The sequence below is a fragment of the Nasonia vitripennis genome, chromosome 2, assembly GCF_009193385.2.
Source record: "Nasonia vitripennis strain AsymCx chromosome 2, Nvit_psr_1.1, whole genome shotgun sequence".
NCBI classification, from domain to species: domain Eukaryota; kingdom Metazoa; phylum Arthropoda; class Insecta; order Hymenoptera; family Pteromalidae; genus Nasonia; species Nasonia vitripennis.
The window spans coordinates 17653260-17680727 of NC_045758.1; the positions used below are offsets into that span (position 1 = coordinate 17653260).

The 27468-nt window shown below is 40.2% G+C and overlaps 1 protein-coding gene across 2 annotated transcripts in view; it reads left to right on the plus strand.

Annotated features, from left to right (window-relative positions):
- The first annotated feature begins 15001 nt into the window (after positions 1-15001).
- LOC100118970 (epidermal growth factor receptor) overlaps positions 15002-27468 on the plus strand; it is a 147646-nt gene continuing 135179 nt past the window's right edge. Inside the window, exon 1 of one of the 2 annotated variants that reach the window (XM_001602780.5) lies at positions 15002-16030. In XM_001602780.5, the coding sequence (XP_001602830.2) occupies positions 15919-16030 (112 nt within the window). In that variant the 5' untranslated portion in view covers positions 15002-15918. The remainder of the gene's footprint in view (positions 16031-27468) is intronic. The other variant, XM_032596659.1, reaches the window with a different exon arrangement.

Consider the following 27468-nt stretch of genomic DNA (forward strand, 5'->3'; position numbering starts at 1 on the left):
ATTTTTGTGTTAGATTTTATTCTCGCCTTTGCTCGCCTTCCTGCGATGTGACGACGTATTTCATTTTTAACCTCTCTGCGCCTGGGAAAAATGGGTTTAAGCATTTTGGTTTTATATTTTATCCTCGCCTCCGCCCGACTTCCTGCGATTTGCCACCGTATTTTATTATGAAACTCGCCGCGCCTGGGGTATATGGGTTTTGTATTTATGTTTTAGATTTTCTCCTCGCTTCTGCTCGCCGTCCTCCGATTTGCCGCCGTATTTCATTTTTAATCTCTCTGCGCCTGGTGAAGATGGTTTTTTTTTGTTTTAAATTTTCTCTTCGCTTCTGTTCGTCTTCCTCCGATTTGCCGCCGTATTTCAGTTTTAATCTCTCTGCGCCTGGGAAAGATGGGTTTATCATTTTTGTTTTAGATTTTATTCTCGCCTTTGCTCGCCTTCCTTCGCCGCGCCTGGGGAAGATGGGTTTTTTAGTGCCGATGTATTTTATTATGAAACTCGATGCGTCTGGGTTCGGTGGATTTAAGTATCTTGGCTTTAGATTTCATCCTCGCCTACGCTCGACTTCCTGCGATTTGCCGACGTATTTCATTTTTAATCTCTCTGCACATGGGAAAGATCCCATTTATCATTTTTGTGTTAGATTTTATTCTCGCCTTTGCTCGCCTTCCTGCGATGTGACGACGTATTTCATTTTTAACCTCTCTGCGCCTGGGAAAAATGGGTTTAAGCATTTTTGTTTTAGATTTTATTCTCGCCTTTGCTCGCCTTCCTGCGATGTGACGACGTATTTCATTTTTAACCTCTCTGCGCCTGGGAAAAATGGGTTTAAGCATTTTTGTTTTAGATTTTATTCTCGCCTTTGCTCGCCTTCCTTTGCCGCGCCTGGGGAAGATGGGTTTTTTAGTGCCGATGTATTTTATTATGAAACTCGATGCGTCTGGGGTCGGTGGATTTAAGTATCTTGGCTTTAGATTTCATCCTCGCCTACGCTCGACTTCCTGCGATTTGCCGACGTATTTCATTTTTAATCTCTCTGCACATGGGAAAGATCCCATTTATCATTTTTGTGTTAGATTTTATTCTCGCCTTTGCTCGCCTTCCTGCGATGTGACGACGTATTTCATTTTTAACCTCTCTGCGCCTGGGAAAAATGGGTTTAAGCATTTTTGTTTTAGATTTTATTCTCGCCTTTGCTCGCCTTCCTGCGATGTGACGACGTATTTCATTTTTAACCTCTCTGCGCCTGGGAAAAATGGGTTTAAGCATTTTTGTTTTAGATTTCATCCTCGCCTACGCTCGACTTCCTGCGATTTGCCGACGTATTTCATTTTTCAACTCTCTGCGCCTGAGGAAAATGGGTTATTTTTTCGTTTTAGATTTCATCCTCGCCTCCGCTCGACTTCCTGCGATTTGCCGACGTATTTCATTTTTAATCTCTCTGCGCCTGGGAAAGACGGGTTTATCATTTTTGTTTTAGATTTTATTCTCGCCTTTGCTCGCCTTCCTGCGATGTGATGACGTATTTCATTTTTAACCTCTCTGCGCCTGGGAAAGATGGGTTTAAGCATTTTGGTTTTAGATTTTATCCTCGCCTCCGCCCGAATTACTGCGATTTGCCGCCGAATTTTATTATGAAACTCGCCGCGCCTGGGAAAGATGGGTTTATCATTTTTCTTTTAGATTTTATTCTCGCCTTTGCTCGCCTTCCTCCGATTTGCCGACGTATTTCATTTTTAATCTCTTTGCGCCTGGGGAAGATGGGTTTTTTAGTGCCGATGTATTTTATTATGAAACTCGATGCGTCTGGGGTCGGTGGATTTAAGTATCTTGGCTTTAGATTTCATCCTCGCCTACGCTCGACTTCCTGCGATTTGCCGACGTATTTCATTTTTAATCTCTCTGCGCCTGGTGAAGATGGGTTTATTTTGTTTAAAATTTTCTCCTCGCTTCTGCTCGCCTTCCTCCGATTTGCCGGCGTATTTCATTTTTAATCTCTCTGCACATGGGAAAGATCCCATTTATCATTTTTGTGTTAGATTTTATTCTCGCCTTTGCTCGCCTTCCTGCGATGTGACGACGTATTTCATTTTTAACCTCTCTGCGCCTGGGAAAAATGGGTTTAAGCATTTTGGTTTTATATTTTATCCTCGCCTCCGCCCGACTTCCTGCGATTTGCCACCGTATTTTATTATGAAACTCGCCGCGCCTGGGGTATATGGGTTTTGTATTTATGTTTTAGATTTTCTCCTCGCTTCTGCTCGCCGTCCTCCGATTTGCCGCCGTATTTCATTTTTAATCTCTCTGCGCCTGGTGAAGATGGTTTTTTTTTGTTTTAAATTTTCTCTTCGCTTCTGTTCGTCTTCCTCCGATTTGCCGCCGTATTTCAGTTTTAATCTCTCTGCGCCTGGGAAAGATGGGTTTATCATTTTTGTTTTAGATTTTATTCTCGCCTTTGCTCGCCTTCCTTCGCCGCGCCTGGGGAAGATGGGTTTTTTAGTGCCGATGTATTTTATTATGAAACTCGATGCGTCTGGGGTCGGTGGATTTAAGTATCTTGGCTTTAGATTTCATCCTCGCCTACGCTCGACTTCCTGCGATTTGCCGACGTATTTCATTTTTCAACTCTCTGCGCCTGAGGAAAATGGGTTATTTTTTCGTTTTAGATTTTCTCCTCGCTTCTGCTCGCCGTCCTCCGATTTGCCGCCGTATTTCATTTTTAATCTCTCTGCGCCTGGGAAAGATAGGTTTATCATTTTTGTTTTAGATTTTATTCTCGCCTTTGCTCGCCTTCCTGCGATGTGACGACGTATTTCATTTTTAACCTCTCTGCGCCTGGGAAAGATGGGTTTAAGCATTTTGGTTTTAGATTTTATCCTCGCCTCCGCCCGAATTACTGCGATTTGCCGCCGTATTTTATTATGAAACTCGCCGCGCCTGGGGTATATGGGTTTAGTATTTATGTTTTAGATTTTCTCCTTGCTTCTGCTCGCCTTTCTCCGATTTGCCGACGTATTTCATTTTTAATCTCTCTGCGCCTGGGTAAGATGGGTTTATCATTTTTGTTTTAGATTTTGCTCTCGCATTTGCTCGCCTTCCTGCGATGTGACGACGTATTTCATTTTTAATCTCTTTGCGCCTGGGGAAGATGAGTTTTTTTAGTGCCGACGTATTTTATTATGAAACTCGCTGCGTCTGGGGTCGGTGGATTTAAGCATCTTGGCTTTAGATTTCATCCTCGCCTCCGCTCGACTTCCTGCGATTTGCCGACGTATTTCATTTTTAATCTCTCTGCGCCTGGGAAAGATGGGTTTATCATTATTGTTTTAGATTTTATTCTCGCCTATGCTCGACTTTCTGCGATGTGCTTGTACTCTCAACTCTGCTTGTACTAATTTGGGACTGCAGTTGCATACAGAAGTATATTATACAGGTACATATCGACTTAAAGCACTTTTAAATGAAAACAATTAAAAAGTCTTAATATATTTAACTTTTTATACATCTGGTGCACATTAATCAAAGTACCATGTGGATAGTAACATCAAAAATAGCTTATACGTCTATGTTTATGTTATCTGTCGTATTGATATAAATTATTTAAATAAATTAAACAAAACGTTAGCTAATATAGAGATATAACCTATTGTTGGTGTTACTATCCACATGGCGCTACTTTGACTGTTACTTATAAAAAGTTAAATTTATTAAGATTTTTTAAGTATTTTAATTTAAAAGTGCTTAAAGTTGATATGTAATTTTGGCATGTATTTTTATTATGTATCTGTATAACATACTTCTGTATGCAACTGCGGTCCCAAATTAGTACATGCAGAGTTGCATGATTTTATTACATAACATAAATCACATACAAAAAATACGTACAAAAAACACATACAAAAATTTCTTTTCAACAGAGATATAGAATCATAGCTTGATATAAAGATTAAAAATCAACTGGTGAGTTCCTAATTTTATTACTATTGCGTTTTTTAAATAATAAAATAATAAAAATATTTTTTATACTTATAAATCACAATGAAAAATCATACAATTTTTTGGTTATTCTAGTAAGAAGAAAATTTAAATTACAAATAACAACTGACTCTATCGGTTTATACCAGGACAAATTGACTTACGGTCTTAAACCAAGACTTTTCGTTCTCAACTTGAAATCCAAAAATATACAAGCCATTTAAAAATATATAGAAATATATAAAAATATATAATTTAAAATTAATTTGTCTCGTTTATAGAGTCACCTTACATTTTTAGTATTCTTCTACAATTGATTGAGTATATATTTAATTCAAAATATTTAGATAAGTTATACCTTCATAAAACTTGCATTCCATATCTTCAAACAAACTCATGCCATCTATTTCTTTACCAAAATTGACGTTATTCTGCATAAAAATAAAGTTATATTTTTCAGTCTTTCTTTTAATGATATATCTGTATGGAACTAGAAGTTTTATACAGTTGTAGAAGTTATGATTCTCTAGTTTGTTGGGAAACACAAAATCCATAATCAATCTTTTCTCATTTTTGGATGTTCGAAAACCATACTGTAGGAAGTTGTCAAAGGGTGTACATCGCTTTGTTAAATTTAGTATAACACATTTATTAAGAAGTGATATTGTAAATGAATAAGGTTAAGAATATAGTTTCCCAAATGGAAATTAATTTACCTAGAAATAACTGAAATAAAAGATTACAACTTTTATAATCAATCTAATTATGTTTCCTATGTTGGCGTACGTTTTTGCATGATTGCGTATGGTACTGTATACAATGTGTCTAAATAACTGCCATGTACCGTAACGTACGGAAAAGTGCAAGTATGTGTGTGATCATGTTTAGACTTATCTCAATATACATTATTTTACAGTTATTTATAAATGAAAGTACTAACTTTTTTTCCATCTGGGTAACAAGCACAAATATCTGCACTGGGAAAAAAGCTAGGTTATGGCACTCAATGGCACAAAGTAATATTAACTGGAGCAGACTACGGTAGCCACAACTGGAGAAGTCTGATAATCAGGGCCAGGCTGGCTGCACTAGCCACACAGTAGCGTCATTTACTACCATGTTCAACACGTAGAGTATATCTATATAGATGAAAATATAAATATAATGCAGCATCCCTGTTGAAAATATTTACATGAAATTTAACATAAAATTATATGTAAAGATTTCAAACTTTTACATGTAAAATTTCACATGTATCAATGAAATTATAAAACTGTACGTATAATTTTACATAAAATTTATAATAAAGATCTTTATATATTGATAAAGTAAATTGTCCCTTTCAAGACCAGCTCTTCTTCGATATGCCATTGTTTATAATTGTTTCTGATTATTATAATTGAAATCTTTTTTTAGATAAATATAAATATATGAACCACGAGCTTTTAAAGCTCTCATACATATAAATGTTTCGTTTCTACAATGTTTTTATTATTATTATATTAATATTTTGTACAATGTCTTGTACAATGCGACAGACAAATATTTGGTTGCTATTACTGAAAATGCTTTCAAATAATTTGATTGCATGTTTATGCAGTCAAATAGTTTGATTGAATGCTTTAGCATTCAAAATAAAGTTTCGTAGAATATTTCACTAATTTATGGATATAAATAAATAATTTGTTGATAATAATGTTTACTTTGTTTGAGTATACTCATTTATGTCATGTATACCATGAAGTATACATTATTTATTCAAGTATAATATGTATGTATAGCTATGGGGCGCATTCAAATGTCCATTGAAACGTACATATATATGTATATATATATATATATAAATATATACATACATATATATGTACGTTAGGATCTTTCATTGCGTAAGTGGTACTTTCTGACGCCTTGCTTATCGTCCCTGCTACGTTATATTGCAAACCTTTCGTTGCTAGAAAGTACTGCTTACGCTATGGACAAGCGGACCTTGACAAATTTGATGAACGGACTGTTATAAAATATTGTGCGATGCGCATGTCTTCAGTAACATTTTCTGGCGTGGCGTATGGGCCATTGCTGTTCTCGAGTGATCAACTCGCTGAGCCAGAGACTGTCACGTACGTCATTTGTAACGTAATGAACCATTATAATACTGCGGATAAAGCAATACCTTCTCTCTGCGTTTTCTCGGGCTTGAGACCGACCTAACATTGGCCGCATTAAAATGTTTATAAAATTAGTGTGTTATAATTTACTATTAAATATAGTCCACGCCTTTTAGGACACAGATTTGGCTCAATGGCCCAAAAAATGTGGAATAAATAAATGAATACATACATCTATATGCGCGTGCGCGTGCGCGTGTGTGGGTGAGGGTGTGTGTGCGGGTGCGTCATCCTCCTCTTGATTGATGCAATAGAGCATTATCCAATTTTCTAACTTCTTCTTTTTACTTTCCTCGGGAAGAAAAGATTGCCAGCCGTCTTTAAGTTTTCTCAAGTCTTTTTCTGCGTGTGTGTGGATGTGTGTGTATGTATATCGTAATATTTCTGGGACTACTCCGTCAATGTCAATAAAATTTGAAATGCATATATATTTTTGGATTCTGGATTCGGGAAAAACAGTTTTTGTTTATTTTCTCAACTATTATTGTTTGTGTGGACGGTTACACCTTAATTAGTTAAAAAATGAAAAATTCAATTTTTTGTTTATATTATAAAATTGTTCAAAAACTGAATTAAACTATTAAATGAATTCAAGTATAATGTAAAAAACATGTTTATATGTGCCATATTATCATGTATACTCAAGATGTTTGCTTTAAAGGGCACTTTTATACTAATAGATATGCTTCAAACACATAAAGTTTCCAGATGTGTGTAGGGTTTAACAAAAAAATATTATTTAAATAAGTTTTCTGAAAATAATCAACAAAAATTGTTTAAACAGTTTAAAAAGTAACAACTTTTATGCTAATATCCAAACAACTTTTTTAAATAATATTTTTTTTCGTAAAACCCTACACTCATCTAGAATCTTTATGTGTTTGATGCATATCTATTAGTATAAAAGTGCCCTTTAAAGCAAAAATCTTAAGTAAGTCTGCAGTAGCTGATAATATGGCACATATAAACATAGTTTTATGTTTCTTACATTATACTTAAATATATTTAATAGTTTTATTAATTTTTTAAACAATTCGGGAAAAATATAATCAAAAAATTGAATTTTTCATTTTTTGACTATTTAAGGTGTATCTGTCCCTTTAATGGCCATTTTTTGATTTTTGAAAAACACTATTTTGCGTTTTTTTTAATCATCCCATTGTTACAAACAATTCAGCTATAATGCATTTAAAAGAGAATAAAATTATCTACTTTTCCTCGTTGGGTCCTCGGGATCGACTGCTTTGTTCGGCAGATAAAATGAAAAAGGTGATTTTTTTTTAAAAAGTCATATATCTGAAACTAAACATCATAACTTTGCGAAATAAATTATTTCGATGGGTCACGTGTTAAACTATATCCCATTAAAATTTTAAGTGACTAGGAATGAAGGCGCGCATCGCGCGCTCTTGATTCTATCTTTGTCTAATAACACTGGTCGAAAATCCACCATAAGTGTTGGGTGGCACACTAAAGTCTGCTGATATTTTATAAGCATTTAACATGTTACTAAATCTCTCAAAACTATTAAAAAAATATATATTAATAATGCTAAATCTCGTCGTCATTGGTTTAAGTAGTGAATTTGAAGAAAAGTTCAGTATAAGAGTCAGTGGGTTTGTCTATCATTACAATGCCATTTATTTGCATTATAAAAAAGCTATACAACTGAAATTTTACACAAATACTTGCTATGCTACCTAGAAAACATGCAACCTACATGATTATGATTTAACTGTTTTCATTCATATTTTCACATCCAGGCCCATATGAATTTTTTAATTTAGCGTATCAAATTTTGCTTGTAGACAGTTACACAGAAACTACCATCTCTAGCACATTGTATTTCTGATTTCCAGTGTATTTTTACATGAAGAAAGTGATAAGTATTTTAGCTTTTTTGTCAAGGCATGAATTAGAATTTTGACTTTTAACAGTTATGAGAGATTTTGGGACCGATACCTGTTCGACTACAAGACCCATGATAATTATTTAGTTGTATAGCATGAGTTTGCATTCACATTACTGTCGGAGTCGAAATCAGAAGTTTTTCAGTTAAGGTCGATTCAACTTTAAATATCTTTTCACAATCACAAAATAAATCTATATGTAAAATATGAGCTCTCTAGACCTGTTAGTTTTTTAATGAGAATAAATGCAAAAATGGAAAAACAGTTATCGGTCTCAAAATCTCTCACAACTATTAAAAGTCAAAATTCTAATTAATACCTTGACAAAAAAGCCAAAACATTTATCACTTTCTCCATGTAAAAATACGCTGGAAACCAGAAATATAATGTGCTAGAGATAGTAGTTTCTGCGTAACTGGCTATAAGTAAAATTCGACCTGCTCATAAAAAATTCGCATGAACCTTGATGTGAAAATATAAACGAAAACAGTTAAATCAGCATCATCAAGGTTACATATTTCTAGGTAACATAGGAAGTGGCAGTGTCATATTTTAGTTGTCTAGTAGCCTTTTTACAATTCAAAGAGCATTGTATAATGATAGACTTAAACTTACTGACTCGGAGACTGAACTTTTCTTTAAATTCACCTCTCAAACCTCGCCGAGGGCGACTTTGGGCACAGAGACACAGTATATCTTCAAACTCTTTATTCTTTTAATTGAAATTCTCACTGACATTAAAAAAAACTAAATAATATTCACACACTTTATTACTACTTCAATTAGGGTTATGGTGCCACTTTTCAATACACATGTTATAATACTACACACTCTTGGTAATGATTAATTTTTACTAAAATTTCTTGCTAGTTATATTACATATATTTTATCTGTTATCAAGGTTTCCACATTTCATTTTAAACACCTCAAACATTTTTACCAGGGTTATGAGTTATGACTGGTTTGAGGGTTATGAATTTAAAGCAGTTCTGATCTCGTTGCCTAGGCAACCAACCAGCAACCAATCAGAATCACGTATTAAATGCTTCACAACAAAGGCCATCATTTTTTAAAGAGAGGATTTGACTACTTATTTGTTCAGTAATAAATCGAAAACGGAAAAAAATGAGTTTTTTGTGCCTAGATTATGGACGTAAAAAGGCCTTATTGCACTTGAGATTTTGGGAAAAAGTAGATATTATATGTGTTTTGGCTAAGTTCATTGCATAGCTTTCAAACCCCTATGGTTCGTAAGATATGAAGGTTTCAATTTTTTTTTTTATTTCTTATATCTCTAAAACAATGTAGTCAAATGCTTCAAAATTTTATTTGGTGATTCGCCATAAAAATGTAATTTGCTGCTAAATTTTAAACGATTTTGTCAAGCGGTTTTGAAGTAAAGAGCTAAAATGTAAAAATCGTTTTCTCGAAAATTACGCGAGCGACCTATCTAATAAATAGCCTGTTGTTTTGATGGTTAGGTTAGTTAGGAACACATGTAAACATGCGTGAATTTCTGCGAAAAAAATTGACGGCAGCGTTCGCATTCTATAATAAAAAAACAGAGGGGTCTGCAAACTTTTGAATGAACTTATATAAAAAACTTATCCCTATATAAAAAAGTCATGACCGGATGAAGTGAAGCCAAGAATGCGTCAATATGATTGGCTCATGTAGTGCGCATGCGTCAAAAGTATCGTTAGAATTTTTTGATTTGTTTTTGATTTCTAAAATTGATTCTAATATTAAAAATGTAATATAATACTATAATACATATCAAATTATAATTTGTGTATTTATAATATTCTAGAGACATTCTACTCTCGAGACTCTTCTATTCTCGAGACATAACCTTAAAATTTTAAAAGGAAGTTGGCGACGAAACCGCGGCAATTTTGTAATTTATATGAGCGCGAAATGAATCATATATTGTAAAGTTTGATATATTTCCGTGATAGAAAACAAATATTAAAAATATCAATCAAGTATTTATATTCCATTTAATAAGTTAATAAAATTATAGTCTACTACAGTGCGCGTAGCGCACTGCGCCAAGTCTAGTATATTAAATTATGTATCAAAAATCACCTCATACATTAGCAGGCAGATATACTGTATATTAAAAAAATATTTTATTTATTGGAACTATAAATTTTGTTGGAGGAAGCTACGTGCCAATGAATTGGCAGCGGTTTTTTACTGTATTTTATAGAAGATTTAATTCTAGCTTTGTAGGGACTCCTTATAGTTGTGCTTTAATTATTTTTGGCAGTATTACAAAATTTTTCGCCTTTTAGGGAATGGCATTTTTATGTAATTTTTTTTTTAATTTTATATTTTTTCGCGCTTTATATGCCAATATAGGTTTTGTAGGTACCGCGTTACGGACAGGAATCCCTATACTCATAAGCATCCTCATTTGTGGATGGTATATATTTAAAAGTTAAATCAATTTTTAAATATAACGAGCGAGCGTTAGCGAGTAAGTTTTTAACTGGAAATATCTATAGTTTTAGATTAACTAATAGCAGGGAAATTAGGTTTCAAATTTACGTTGTTTTGGGCAGCAAGGGTGCTTGTCAAACATCTCCGAAACAAAAAAGTTTACGTTAGATGCCAGATAAACTTCAACTGTTTAATAATAAAAGAATTATAAATTTGTTACCATCATTTCATCCATACCATACCAATCATTGTAATTTGAAGTTGTTGATTAAGGGTGATCAGTTTTTCACATTCAGCTGCCTGATGTGTATATTTTTTTTATAACTATTTTTTTGTTTTGTAATGACTTAATTTCCCTTTAAAGTTGTAAAGTTAACTTTGTGTTTTTTTTAACTCCTAAATAGTTTTCATATTTTTGGCGCATTATTTTTTTGAATGCACGTGTTCAATATTTTTGACCTGAAATATTTTAATGGATTGAAATTATTTTTGTTCTAAATCTTTTCATATAAAATAATTATTAACTAGTACTAACGCGTCTAACACATTTTGGAGGAGTTTTCTAAAAAGCTTTAAAACTTTATAAGGTAATATCTACTGCTTCTGTCAACGATTCGAATTTGTACTTTCACTCTTTGTTTAACAATACGTACATTGGCGAAATTAATTTTTTTTCACTTATTTTTCACGTATCTTTGATAAGTTTTTACACTTGATTAAAATCATTATCAGATTCCAAATTCAAATCATCCTATAAATTTAAGAAATCGGAAAACTAAATTGTGTTATCTACCGAGCACTTTTTATTAATAAAAAAAGCGTTAGCTCTTATAGTAAACGGAAATTTTCGTATAAATATAAGTTTTTTAAACACGTAAATACCTCTGTTTAATACATAAAGGCGTTCAGGACATTAATTGCAATAAATATTCCCTTGTTTTTTGCAACTGCAAGTGAACGGGGCTGTTGAAGTAAGAGTGGAAATACATGTAGTCCTATATCACCTTTGTCTGTAATACATTATAATTATATGACATTAATCTACAAGTATATGATTTTAACACATAATTATTTAAATTTTGAAAAATTCGTGACGATCACGCAAGCACGTATATCGCACTAAACGGTAGTTCTATACTTGTCCGCCAGGTGGACACGGCACCACCGAAGCGTAGAATACGGCCAGCGACTCGAAACCGATATAGCCACCTGAAAATACTTACGCAAGCGTTACGTTATTTGTTCGACAGAATAATATTAACTGCATAATAAACAAAATGCAATACTTTATTATAAAAATTTTAATAAATAATTTTTTGATCAAAACATTAACTACAGCTGTGGAATTAACGATCGATAAAAGAACAATACTACTGAAACGATAAAAATGGATAATATTTAAAAAAACAATAATTTTAGAAATCGGAATCGGTAAACATAAACGTTTTTCGGACTGTGCTTTTGTGACAGTTCGTATAATTATTCTATAATCTTCTGAAAGCCAATGTTGACTTCGGTTTTGATGTTGTCTATAGCTGAAGTGATAGTAGCCACGTTTTTTGAATTGATTCTATCAATTTGCTCAATAAACTCATTAGTACTGACGCTTGAAAAAATAAAATTATAAATTTGTTTACAATTCATAATGCAATATAATAATAAATATCACTATAATTGAATTCATTTTGTATATGACCTTGGATACAGAACTTTTTTGTTAGAGGCTTATCTCCCTGCCTTTTTAACTTGTCCACTTCCGTTTTCGTGAGATTTATCGTTGTCAAATATATTTTTATTACGGTGGCGTGATTGTGAAGTCCGGGACGGTCCAGATGTTGAGGTAAGTGGCGACGACGATAATTTCAAGGTCACTGAGTCAAAATTTCATATCACTAATAGCCGGATTTCCACCAGAATTGTGCTTCCTTGCTAAACTTATGCAAGCAACAGTGTTTTTTGCAGACCTGGATGCAGCCGCGCTCCAGGTCAGCTTCATGATAATTTTACAAACCCGCTTTATCATGGGTTTGATTTCTCTTTGCGGTCCCCTCTCTGAGACTTCATATTTTTTCAGAGCGACATTTTAACTCACTACTCTCTAAATCTGTTCGAGTGATTTTTGCACTCTAAAAAAGAGTAGTTCATAGAATTACTCGCCTTCGAGTGAAAACTATGAAGTCCCTATTACTCGTTACTCGTTGTAGAGTGATTTCTATTGTCTTTGTTCGATCACTCTTTAAAGAGTAAGTCACTTGATAAGGAGCCCTCTCTTCGTCAACACGTGCTTCGCTGGAAAATGTGCAAGTGTTTGTTGCAGTATTTTTAACAATATAGGATGTCGACAATGATATCAAAGTTGCCTGAGGTGAGATGAAAATATATATTTACGATTCGTACGTACATACATATATGTGTATACGTGTGGCGCCTCGGGCGCTTCCCGCCGAAAGCTCTGATGGCGACAGGAAGCGACCACGCAAGCAAGTGCTGAGCCCTCGCAAAGATTTGGATGAGCAGGGAGAGATAGAGAAAATCTGAGCGAGGACGGGGAGAGCCGCTCGTGCCACACACGAGACCACACCGAATCTACAGCTCCAAAACTCCAAACACGCAAGGTGCTTGCCCAACGACGCCACGGTCGAGGCGAGCGGCAGCGGGCATTTAAAAGTTTTGGTTCTGCTCAATAAACACTCAAACTTTGTCTTAACAACTGTGTTGCTCATTTGGCTCTTCCCAACCCGCGCTGAACCTTGCTGAACACCGCTACTGGGAGCGAGGCGCACATACCGACGCCGAGCTCTCTCTCTCTCTCTCTCAATCGAGTCGACAGCCAGCCCTTCTTCGAGGTGAGTTTCACCAGCATCTTCAGGGACGCAGGACCTGGAGCGGAGCGCGGTAGCCTTCCAGCTTTGGCGCCAACCGGCCATATCAACATCATCGGTATATACGTATGCAATGTGCATGTATACGTGCATACATATAAAGAAGTTAGGTTAGGACATTAACAATAATAACAAATACTTTGTGTTTTTAGGAAACTTTAGATGCGTGTGGTGCTCTAGACTCTAACAATTTTTATCATCTCGAATGTAATTGCAATACCTAACCTCAACCATAACCTGCAAATCTAAAATCACCCTACCCATGGCAAAAAGTTAGGAATTACTCGAAGCCGAGTGACTGAATTTTGGCGGAAAGCTTAGAGTGATCTATCACTGGTTTAGAGTGATTTTTCACTCTAAGAGATTTAGAGAGTACATGTTCGAAAAAACATCAGTAATCTTTGGGCTAAATCAGCGTACCATGAACATAGTCCGATCATTCCCTGTATTAAGTATCAATGGCAGGTCTACTTCCTAATAATCTTTAACTTTTGATTTGTGGTTCAGAAGATATTGATTTAATTTGGATTCTATGAAATTGTCAATACGTCAAAAAGCTTGGAATGATTTCTATTGATTGCAATATTGACTTGATTTTTCATGCCCGTCATCATAATCAACAAAGTTAGGTGTTTCGTCAGCTACCGGATAAAAGTGAAAAATGCATTTTTGATGCAGTCCCCAAATAGCCACTTATTATGTTCTAATAGAATGTTATTGAATGTATACAGTTTAAACAAACTATTTAACGTACTTTTATGATCTACAAGTTACAATAATATCTGTAATAGTTGAAATAACATTAATAGGTACAATTTTTAAACCTACTTATAAGATATATCTTTACTAAATCATCATAAAAGTGAATGAATTGTAGCTATGCTTGTATACCCGTTATACAAGTCTGCATTACAAGAGGGGCTATTTTATCTCTTCTTAAAGAAAAGCAAAAGATAATTTCAGAGTAGATCTGTAAATAGAGGTTATATACAAATAAAACCATTTGAAATTGTGACACCTTTAAATAACTTCGCATAAGCTTCTGTGATCCCTTTTTGTAGAAGTGAAGCCTTTAGGAGAGCAAGCTCGTTATAAACACTAGCCTGAAACAATGAAAATAATGTTTTTCTCCTTTATTTTTTGGTTATAGCTCACTGAAGCCATGTAAGTAAGGAACAAAAATAAGTTCACAATATATGCATTTAAAGTAAATTATTTGAAAATTTTTCCGGCTTAAAAAATATAAGATGGGGAAGCTTTTACATGTTTATACATAGGTATGCACGCACAAGCAATAAATATGACACCACCAAACGATCGGTTAAAAAGTACACGTTGTGCCGCCCAAGGCACAGCTGGTTTTCATTTCCAACTCAACTTGCTATACGCATCAGCATTCTATGAAGAAAGACAAGAGAAAAGCTACCTTACCCTCGGAATTTCAGGAACAAAACCCGCGTATACAGGCAGGTAAGTACAGCGAGAGGGCCTTTTATACGCACGAGCCAAAACGGCTCGCGGCACAAGAAGAGCGACAGCCTGCAGCGCCAGCTCGCGGCGTCGAGCCAAAGCGGTGCGACTCGTAGGAGGCTACGGCTGCGCTGGGCCCGCTGCCGCGCACGAGCTCGTATTCTTCGCTCGAGCGGCGTAGGAGTAGGACCGGTCTCTGTGCGTTCGTGAATCGCGTCTCCCCGCTCGCCCGCGCGCGCGCCAGTGAGGACTGACGCTACTGGAGAAGAGAGAAAAGGGCGCCGCGCGCGTCTGCCCTTCGCTTTTTTTACGGAGACAAACTCGCTGCCGATCGCGCTGCCGTTTCTCACGCGTGTGAGAGCTGAAGCATCGCGACTCCGCTCTCGACGGAGAACGTAAACAGAGGAAAGTCGCGAGTGGAAATAGCCGCGGCCGAGGAGTTCTGCAAGCGTGACGCCGTTGTGCGGGGTACAGAGCTAAACCTCGACCTTTTCTCGGGACTTTCGGTGTGCAGTTTTCTCTCGCGTTTGTGTGTCGACTGAATTTTTCTTGTGACGATTACTCGTATAGTACAGTGCCTTGCAGTGTTTGTTTACCACACCGTGTAGTAAAGCAGTGGAAGTGCTCTATATTAGCAACACTGGACCTTCGAACGATAGTTCGCAATTTCGTTTGCAGTTTACTGCGAAGCAGCAAAAATAAAAAACTGCAGCCCAATGGCGCGTCGACAGCTACGAATCCTCACGTGCAGCTCCGAGCAGGTACGTCACTCGTAGCCGGGGTGATCGAGACTTTCAACAGGTGGCCCCCGCGCGCAGCCTCTTCGGCAGCTGCAGAGCGGTACATTTACAGTGCGCGAGTGTGTTACGTATTATACGTACGGGATCGGGAAAATCGTGTGCGTATTCTTGAAATCGAAAGCCGAGAAACAGTGAGTGCGCAGTGTGGATATGCCTTGTGAGAATCGTCGGCCCGAGTCGGCGGCGAGATCCTGAAAGAACGAGCGAGATAAAGTTTGTTCTCGAGCCGCCTCCTCCTCCGGCATAGCAGACACAGGTACGCGAGAGGACGATGGCGGGCCAGGCGAGCGACCGCTACCTGTTGCCGCCGGCGCTGCTGCTGCTGCTGCTGCTGCTCGCGACATCGAGCTACCTGACCCTCGCCAGCGTCATCGAAGAAAGAGGTAGGTTTCGTTATGCTGTTTTTTCTTTCACGCAAGCATCTCTTCGCTCTGATTTTTTGTCCTCCGGCCCCTTACATTATTGTATACTATGGCCGAGTGAGAGCTTGAGAATCGCGGAATCATGCGCGTTCCGAGAAAATTATTGCTTAAAAAAATGCGAGATGAATGAGTCACATTTTTAGTTTAGTAAACGTGACGAGATACCTATGTCACAAACATGGACAAAAAAGTCAGTACACTTGGACGCGTTTCAATTGTCGTCGCCACTCTCGTGCACGTGCCAATTGGAAAATTCGCAGCCACAGTGCATTAGAATTCCGGGAAAATTTGCTGCGCGCGTATACAACCTGTGCGCGCACAGCAACAAAGCCTTCGTTCTGCTTCCTCTCCATCGGCATAAGCGATAAAGAGACTCGTAATTTTAGCGATGAGGAACACGAGTGTTTATCTGATAAGCGAATAAAAAACACTCGATAAGGAAGGAGAATAGCGAGTGTATAATCGGAGGCATCTTTCTGATCAACTCGAGGCTCTCGTAATATACCGTTCCACTTTGTTCTCTCACGTTTCATGGCTGAAAACTAAACAGAATTAAGAATGCAGTGCAGCTGAAATCTCGCGAATACGACAGCGCTCGATCCAGCTCGTTCCAAGCGCCGCAGCGAAGCGGCGCAAAAATCTCACTCCCGATCCGCGACTACTATACTCCCCCACCTCCACAACACAATGTAACAGGACTCCTTCCGTCCTTCCATATACCCTCTCGCGCACTCGTTTCGTCTAGACTCGTCGCGGCGGTTGAATCTCGCGCGTAACGCGCGAACGAGAGCGATTCCCGCGATCTATTTACTCCGGGAACACATGACGTCGCTGCTAGGCTCGTACACACGCGGGTTAAATATATCTTGTTAAACGGTTAATTAGGCCTTTAATGAGATCGGTTCACCCGACGCTGCCGCAGCATAGCATTGCGCGGAATCCAGGCCAATGCTGCGTTGTGGTGGCTGCAGCCACGGAACTCGTGAGCGGGAAATACACAATGGAGCGAGACCGCGCATCGCAGCGCGCGCGAGTGGAATCTCTACGGCTCGTCCCGGTCGAAGCTATTGGGCTTAGAGTTTATGAAGATATCCTTGAAAGATCACTGCCGTGCATCGATGGGAGAGCGCGAGCGTACGGGTGGCCCGTGTCACGGAGAAAGGATTATGGGGTTTGGAGAGGTATTCTCTGATTGTCTCTTTGCATACTGCGCTTTTGACGGAATCAGAGCTTACGATTCCTCGCACTAATTTTTATACTCTGACTATAATGCTTCTTATCGCTGAACGCGGGCCGATGCGTTCCGCCGATCGTATGGCATTGAGAAGACGCATGTTTTTCTTCTTGTATCGGGAGCTCGATCGGCCGTAAAATTACAATAATTTTGCATAAAACTCATTCTCACAACTGTTAACACAGCAGCGCCATTTTTCCACGTTGCAAAATCTTTGCGCACAGAAACACCTATATCGTGTGTACATGTATGAAAGGCTCCTCAGTCCATTGGCCGCAGCAAAATGCCAGCGTCCTCGCACAGCCACAACACGCGAGTCTAAGCATAAAACGCTAATTGCACGTCTGCGAGACGACGAGTTGGTCTAGCCTACAGCCTAGCGGTAAAGCGGTGACGAAAGTTTGGAAAAAAGTGCGCGCCGTCCATCACGCCTGCGCACAGCAGTGGAGGTGGTCTTTGGTAGCGATCACAATGCGCGGACGATGAGTCAAAAAAATATCTTTAGAATGACTCTCTTGCGCGCTGTTTTATAAAGAAAACTCGGCAAATATATAGTTGATATTCTCGATCGTTTCGCCATGTCGGGCGCGTTATCTACGTCGCAAGCGAACTATAGGCTTCGCTCATACTCCGCGCGCCATCGGCGTCTTACGCTCGTTGCGCGCCTCTCTCCTTTCTCCGCGGCTCCGCAACAACTGTTGTTATTGGCTGCGAGTGCACGGCGGAGCGCAGAGTCAGTCGCGAGGAAAGGCGCATATAGGTGTAGCTACTGCAGCGGTACGAGGAGCGGCGACGCTAGCCAGCCGAGCGTGAAGCGTAAGACTGAATCCAAGTCCATACTGCAAGCTCGAGGCGAACGTGTATCGTCTGGAATCGTGATGGATGCGACGGAGGAACAAGATGCAGGACGACGACGTCTAATAACGCGGCGTAAAAATCGGTATTGAAATAGTGCAGAGAATATGAGCGCTGATTGTTTCATGAAGCAGGATATTGCTTAATCAGTTCAACGATCGTGCTTGTAATTTTAAGATGGGCTAGAAATTTTAGGCGCCGATTGCCTGCATTGTTGTATACACAAATAATTCGCAACAGTGTCGAAAATATGATAATAGCAAGTCTATAAAAAACTCCACTGCCAAAAGTGCGGCTATTCCTCTGAGACAATAGCCCATAACACTAAAAAGAGCCGTGCAAGCAATAAAATGAACATGAGCAATAAAATGCGACAACTCTCAAAAAAGAAACCACATAAATACATACGTAACGTATTCACGATTGTTCGACATCCAGAACAATTCGCAGATTCATGGACTTTCACCAAGACTATTATAAGCAAAGTGAACAAACCTCGCGCTTGGAATGGGTTTCAAGAGCAAGGGTCGTTCGTACTTCAATCCGAGAGCTCGCTCAAACGCATTACACACTGCTGCTGCTGCTGCACACTTCAAAGCGGGGCAAGGGGAAAGAGATTAACATGCAAAGAGAGCGCGCGAGCGCAAACGCAATGCGCTATAAGGTGAACTGAACGTATCGTCAGTGCACTCGACGACGACCCTGATTGCCCGTAACGCTGCAAGTGCAGATAGTGATAGCTCAATTGCTGCGGCAACTGCAGGCTGCCAGCTAAAGTCCAGTCGGCGCGATAAGTTACGATCGTGTGATATAGCGAGCTCCTCCCGGGCCGCGCTGATCGTGTATTCTTTCTTCTTCTTTTTGGCGCACGTATATTTTGCCGCATGTAAATGCGTGGCCGGTGAACGTGCTGACCCGGAGTTTTCCGCCGGAGCGTAATGAAGTAGCTTGTTGCCGAAGCTATTACACCGGCTTTTTATTTTCGCGAAACTCGTTTGTATTTATGGGCGCTGGCTGAAAAGCTGACGTTTATGATCAAAGAGAATTTATTGGCGTGTACCGAGAACGAAACCTTCAGCGAGTGTAAACCAGATGAAACTGCGAGTAAAAGCGTGTATTAAAAGCGCCAAAACTACGATCCGAATTAGACGCTCCGCAGCCGCGCGAACCAATTCAAAAAAACGTTAATCAACGATGACTGACGCAACGATGCATTATAGTAGTAGCGGCAGCGCTAGTTGCCCGTCATCAACGAAAATAGTCAAAGCATCCGAAAGGACGCGACCCGCGACACCCGCGATAATAGAGAACGAGATCACGCTCCGCGTTCATGCATTGTACATATACAAACTCGAGCATCCATAAGTCACTTGACGCGCGCGGGCGCGAGCGAGCTATTGAAGAGCGCGAGGCGAGCAGCAGCCGCATCATTCGGGAGGAACAATAAAAATTTGAATCATCTCTCGACGCGCGAGAATAAGTGTAACGCAGTCATCGCCGTCGTTGATAAATAGGAGAGAAAAATACGTGCGCTTACAGTGACGCGTGGCACGCTACAGCCGTCATCTTATTCAATCTGCATCAGTGCACAAAATGCTGCAGTTGATTTGGTTTGAAGAAAAAATTATAAATTATAACAAAGAAGTCAACGATGCAATAACAGAATGCGTTGTTATCGTCTCTTAGAGAGTTAAGTGTAACACAGAAAAGAATAACGACGGGTATTAGTGCATTGGCTCAACAATTTGAGCCAACCTATAAATTACGCCGGTGATTCGTTATTTAGAACTAGAGCGTGAATTCGTTAAGCTTTGCTCGACGACGGAGTGATGATTTCACACTTTCGTTTCTACGGACTGCGAAATTGTGCTGTTTGATATGCACAGATCTGTGTGACACCACGTAACTTGGATGTATGTAACAGATTTACATATTATTTTAACATCGCTGCCTACTACCATCAACACAATGTATACACGAATCATTACTCGGAGATTCGCGGCTCGTATGCGTCATTCCGCGGACCGTCCGTCATCGGCGATTGGTTCAAGTGATGTTGACCCGCAAGAGCCTCACGAGTCTTCCTCAGAGATCCACAACTTGTGTACTACATCCACTAGCGCGGGATTCTCTCGTGCGATTCGTGGGAACGTCACGCGTCATATTGATCTCATGGATGCTGTTTCTGCCGCTTCTGCGGCGGCGGCGGAGGAACGGCGCTTAATCACTTGAAGTTACTTGACGTCCAGTTGCGTGTATTGGTGGTCGATCTGCCGCTGGACTGATGATGAGTTATGGTTTTAAAAAACACGGGCACGACTCGTCAGCGGTTTTCTAGGAAGTGCGATGAGTTTTCTTGGCGTTGAGGGACCGATGGCCAAGTTGCTAATTGATGGCTCATATCCAAGATCGTCCGATGACTGAGAATTCAAAATCAAATTTGACGAATTGCTTCTCCTAACGATACACGAAGCTTGGCCAATTGAGAGCATTCCATAACTGGTTAAAAAAAGAACGCAGTTACACTTAGAGAACTATATATTAAAATTTACTATATATGTAGGAAAAATTACTATATTAGATAGTAACAGCAGGTCATACTCGCTCCATGACGATTTTTACTATATTCATAGTAAAAATTGTTAGACTTATATTAAAATTTGTTACGTGTTTACTAGAAATTACCACATTATACAGTAAAAATTATTTTAAGAATTTCTCCGTGTGTCAGAATTTTAGGTTATAAAGTTGATTTATGCAGTAATCAGAGACCAAAATCTATAATTTTTGGTTTATCTGGTATTATTAAGTAATAAAATATCATTCGCTGCTATTATTTATTGATTTTGGTCAATTTATTATTAATATTAACCCATGAGTAAATGTGATTAATATATCAGATTTAAAATTTAGTACATAACAGTACTGTTTGGGTAAGTGGTCAGCGCGCTCGACTCTCATTCCAGAGGTCCAGGTTCAATTCCCGTCGCCGCAGAAAAATTTCTTTCTTTCATTTATTTCTTTCACTTAACAGCATTAAATATCAATAATAATAATAATAATCATACTCGAATAAGCGTGTAAAATTGCCTAGCAAAAAAAAAGTTAAAATTTTAAAAATTTCATTTCAGTATAGAAATTACTACCTGAGATAGTAAAATTTAATACAAAGCAAGTATAACCGTCCGTTACTATATAATATAGTAATTTTTCCTGCATATGTAGTAAATTTTAATATCATATATCTTTCTCAGTGTAAATTCTTCGAAACAACGGTCTTGTAACACTGCCGAAAAAATCTTCTTCGCGTAAACTGGAAATATCTGGGCACATCGGGTTGGCCATACAAAGGCGCTAGAAAGCACAAGCTGATGCGCGAGCTCGCACACACATGCAAGGTGGCTAAGAAAGTAGCGTAAGCACGACAAGTGGCCATAGCGACTTCAGGCCTTGCGCTCGATATAATATAAATTACAAGGGACGACTCGAGAGGCGCGCGCGTTCACAGCTGCGACAGCTCGGCGGCGGCGGCCTTCTACATGTCGCCGAGAGGCGACACGAGCGAGACCCGCGTGCATTTCATGTCTGTATACATATGTGTTGGTATATCAGCCCTACTTTATCCAACTGATTGTTTAATGGCCTAATGAAATGATACGGCTGCCGAATCTCTAAGCCCACGAATGCGTATAGAAGGCATGCGGTGCACGCGCGCGATGCTTTTTAGTGTTATGGGCTGTTGTCTGAGGAATAGCCCGCATACTTTTGGTAGTGGCGTTTTTTTTTATAGTCTTGCCATTATCATATTTTCGACATTGCTGCAAATTATTTGTATTCCGTAGATTACATCGAATAATTGCTCAGGTGCATATATATATATATATAACGTCGAACAATGAAATATTGAGTTTTATGACTCGACATCCTCTTCGAATATTAATCACGAATTTCGGGTGTACATTGATGCGCGCAACGTTCTTATTACTTTTCCGTGCCAAACATGTCACATTTTCGTATCAGAAATTTAATTTAGCAGTGACGCAAGCAATCTTTGTGCATATATTATATCGACTCAATATCGAAAGACCAGCAGCAGCGTGTATTCCCGAGATCGGCGCACGCACGCATCCCTTTAAATCAACAAATAAAACTCGCTCACGACAGGAACCTTGTGTATCTAAGTCCCTCGTAGCTCTTCCTCCTTTTTGTCTCGGCCGCTTTGCAGCGCAGCTCATTTGCATACTCGCGTGGACGACGACCGGTTCGACAAGCAAGGGTTGCGTGGATTTTCTCGCTGTCTCTCGGACCGATGCAGGCGGGAGATTGTAATTTTTACGGAGCGCGCTAGCTATGCGCGTTTTATTGGCCTACATCGGAAGAGGGCTTCTTTTTTCGTCGGCATCAGGGAACTCTCTCGCCGGCGTCGATGAAATTCCGGAATGTTCACTCGCTCGAGTTCATTAATTAGTTTATACAGCAGGTATTAACTGCATTTTGTTTCGTTGTCTTGTTTTTATTTTGAAATCTCGAGCGGCGATGTCTATCGAGTTAATGAGGCTGCTGTAAATACCGATAACGAATATGTTCATTGCTCGAGTTGAACGTGGTGTGCGCTCAAGTTTACACGCTCGCGATATCAAAAGTTGAGTAAAAGATACCGCGATCCGCGCACGCGAGAAAAAAAAGCGAAATCCAGAACAACCAGCAAGACCCAAAATTCCTCAGCTCTCGGCTCGCAGGGAAGAAGCATCGGAGAAGTGAGTCGGCGAGAAAGCCGCAGAAGGCAAGAGGAGCCGTATAGTATTTACAGTACGCGGAGGAGAAAACTTGGCAACGCTGCAGCAGCGCAGAGAGCGCGTGGTGAATCCTGGGCGCGGAATCCATTTCGGGAGAAAGGAAGAGAGCCTCTGGCACCCCGCCGCGAAGGTTTAACGGGGGTGGCTGCTCGTCCGCGTGTATTCATTCATTCATTCATTCATTCATTCGGTTATTCATACGCGTACAACCTGGCGCGACCCAAAGAGAGAGAGAGAGAGAGAGAGAGAGAGAGAGAGAGAGAGAGAGAGAGAGAGAGAGATGCGAGATTTCACGAACTCTGCCTCTATGTAGTGTCAGCAGAGGTCGTATACAGAGATTCCGTTCTTTCGTATCGCTAGAGGAGATCGACTCTCTGCGTGTGCGACATGGACTTGCTTTATGTACAAAGAATTTGGGTTTTTAAAAAACAAGATTTTTGAGTTTTCACTTTACTCTTGAAGATTTTTTAAAAGATATTCCGTCATTTAACTCGATGTAAAAATACAAGCTCTATTATCTGTAGCTGTATAGTCGTTTCACGTTCAAAAAAAGAAGTATGGTCCGTTGGTGGAGAAATTCCAATTTGCATGACAGCGGCTTGGCTCGTTGCACTTTGTAATTTGCCTGGAAATGAGCTTGACGAGTACCCGCTGAGGTATGCCGTAACTATCCAGTTCTTTCGAATTTCCCATTACCCGTTGGATCGGAAATCAATGGCAAACTCGTTTGTCTATTAATGATTAAAAAAAATTACGTATGAAACGCATTGTGTACGTGAAATTACTCGAGGCTTTCAACAAAATTTTTCGTTGAGACATTTTTTATTCGTTCTTGAAAAAATGTGCTTATCGAGGCTTTATTTCGCAGCATTATGCATGCAGATTTGCGCGTAAAATAAAACCTGCGGCACGACTCATGTGTATATAGGTAGCAGCGGAGGTTAATTGCGCTCCGCAAAAGAAAACAATCCAGCGCTCGTTTCCTGTCGTCTGTGTATTTCTTGCCACGAGCCAGCTGCAAGTGACTCAATTTTTTCCGCTCGCGCGTCCTTTAAGACTCGAAATATTTTATTTGCCGACGCACGCGCGCGTGCGTGTAACTGGATCGGGAGGCGCTGATTTTTTTATCCAACTTCCGCCGATCGGGGAACCAGTTTCGGCCCGTGTGTCTTTATTACCGAGCCTTCTGATGCGTGAGCATCCTCGGAATCGTGCAAAAATCGATATGAATATGGGCCGGAAATCCTTGGAAGTGCCGTCGCGCAGATTGTGTCGAGAGAGAAAAAAACGAGCCCTCATTATACGCGAGTCGTTTGATTTAGTTTTTTTTTTCGAGGGAATCAGGGATCGAGCGGATTGCTCTCATCCATCATTCGCGACGGAAATGTAGCCAATACTTGATATTCTGTGTGTACTGCTCTCGCATCCTATAATTTCTTTTTTCGACTCTTTTTCGTGCATATATTACTATGAATTTTTGTACATTCCTCACTGTGCTTAAAATATCACTTTTATACGTTAACCCGATACTCGCATAGCTAAGAGAAAGAAAACGTAAGCCAAAGAATTCTTCCCGCAGATCTTATAAGAACAAGGCACTCTATGCGCCGGTCTCGTTATAATAATCATAAAATCGAATTCGAAGCCCGGGCATCACAGCTTAGACAAATCCAGAGAAGCTGCAGGAATTTTCATCGTAATGCGGACTCTCGTTTCACACGAGCGACTTTGAGTCACTCTCCTTTTGCCTCGCCAGATGAGTGTCAAAGGGAGACGCTCCGCGCACTTTTTCGTTACTCGATCGCTGCGGCCATCTCGTAGCCGCACGAAGAATGCGACGGACTTTGCGGTTTCAAGCAACGGTTTCACGAGCTCGGCTGCGCTTGTCAATTTTTCTGTGCACTCGCTCCAATCGATGTCAATCCGAATTAATTATGAATGCGATATCCCACGTGTAATTTCTTTTCGAAAGGGTTCTATTGATTCTTGAAAAGATACGCATATGAATATTTTTATGTGAAAAATAATAAATAAACAGATTGATTTCGAAGCGATCGAAAAAAACCGAGAGCGTAAAAAATCGCTAGAAAACTCGCAAGTTTCCAGCAAAAAGTTCCAGTTTGTAAAAAGGTGCAGATCCAAAGCTTTCTCTCTCTCTCTCTCTCTCTCTCTCTCTCTCTCTCTCTCTCTCTCTCTCTCTCTCTCTCGTCGGAGCCATCGGCAGCCTTCGACGCGTCGCATCGCATCGCATCGCGCTCGCGTAAACCCTGAGAGATCGAGAGAACTCGACACCCGCGGATCCCCGCTTCTTGCGCCGCGGCATCTTGCGTACCGCACTGCCACGGCGTGCTGGAACACATCGACTGTACGGCGAGAGGCCACTGAATCAAAGTCATTTTCATTTCAAAGGATTCGCGGACCCAGGCACGCAGCTGTAATGTGATCTCCGCGCGGCGTTCTTTTCTTTCGCCGGTGCGCTGCGTTGGCCTTTTGCCAGCTTATGCGTCGGAAATCGCTTAGCCCGCCTGTGGTTGGTTTTTTAATATCTTGCAACAGTGCTCGTTACGAGTAAGTTTAACAGGAATCGATCGGACAGGTCGCTTCGTTTCGAACAATAAGTCATCCACGAGTAATCACTTTTGGCGAATATAGCTTCCTCTGACCCAAAAATAACTCGGTTTCCCTCTCCGCACGCTAATCGCTTCCCGTAATCGATGTCTTGCAGAGCTACCGTACTGCATTCCCCACTTGCAAAAGCTGGCCTGTAAACAAGCCATCATTCAGAGCTCCCACAACACACTGCGAGGGCGCTCGATCGGCTCTCTCTCTCTCTCTCTCTCTCTCTCTCTCTCGGATACACATGTACGCTCCGTTTACACCCCCGAGAGAGAAAGAGCGGCTCTTTATAGACGGCCGGAGGCAAGCCGGACGCCGCCGAGAGAGAAGCGGAAGTCGGACACGCGCGCGCGCGGGAGATCGACAGACCCTTTTTCCTCTCGCGAGGAGACTCGCTCGCTCGCTCGGTCTCCCTGCGAAGTTCAAAGCCCCCGCGAGCGGCCCCCTCCTTCATTCGCTCATTGAACCGATCGCTTTTCAAAGGCGGCGAGCGCGCTTTTTTATTTCCTTCTTTCTCGGCCTATCTATCCTCCTCCGTGTCCTCCCCCCCCCTCTCTCGCGGGCATTCAAGTTCAGTCGGCGCTAATCCGCGCCCGCTATTCCGGGCCACACGTGTCATTAAACGTCGCGCTCGCTGTCGAGGGATGTTGTTGGCCTTTTCTCAAGTGCGCGACGTCGAACCGGCATGAAAAGAGTTGTGCATTCCCATGGACCCTTTGATTTTTCAATGACCTTTGGCTCTCTAGGTAATTCCGTCATTAGCCTCTCGAGGCTGATCTGCGTGCAATCAGCCTCAAAAGGGCCGCTCGGTGCTCGCTCGCTTATCTGCCGGCGTGTTTGGCTTTGTAGCTTTGTTCGATTTCCGAAAGTTCCTATACGGGCATGTTGACTGCTTTTTTGCAGCGGTCGGTGTCGTTGCGTATAGACGGGGAAAAAGATGAGCGACGGATGTTGCGCGTGGCAAAAAAAGCAAAGGATGCACTCAAGAGAGAAAGAGTCAAAGGGAGAGATGATTAGATTAGACCATAGGGAAAGAACGATGCTCGCGCGCGAGAGGCACGTAACACTTTCACGGCTCGTTGCTGCGCGTAATAAATTTCACGTGTCTCTTGGGGTTTAATGGCCTGCGAAAAGAGGACGCTTTTTTGTCGCGTCTCGCATTGTTACTTGTGCGTTCGGAAAGGCAGAATAAGGTGCCAGATAAAGTGTGAAGTCGCTTTGCTTTTTTTTCTAATTTTTGTTTACATTGTTTGACCCTTTATTGGAAAAATTTATTCACAAATATAGTTAAGCCGTTATAGCTTTGTTCGCAAAAACCAAGCAAGCATGCGTATTGCGTCCGAGATTGCATCGATGAAGTATTACTATTCTGAAAAAGACATGATAATCATTAGGTACCAATGCTAGAAAAACTACCTTATTTGGTCGCTCATGCTGCTGGTCTCTACCAAAGTTGCTTGCATCGCTGGGCTTAAAACGCACAGTGTCTTCATTCAACGCAGTGTCTTTGTTCATAAAAACTGGTTTTCACAAAACACGTTTCAAAAGTGTTTGTTTTCTGGCGTCACGCAAAGAAGCCAGTTCGAATATCGATCTAATTTATTTAGTTATTTACACTTCGCTTCTCAATGGAATCAAGTTTAAACGCAGCAGAATCTCGCAAGTAAATCATCCAGTGAAAAATCAGAACGCGAAGAAAGGAAAGAATTTCACTCGATTTCAGTGATATTTTTAAAGCGCTTACGCATACACAGCGATGCGCGATGCGAATGTGTGCGCGTGCGCGCATAAAAGCCGCTGCTGGTCGAGCGATGAAGCGCCTCGGGTGCGAAGCCGGAGCGTATAACTGCGAGACGCTAGAGTTTAATTGAGGTTGATGAGGGAGGCGCTCGTATAGG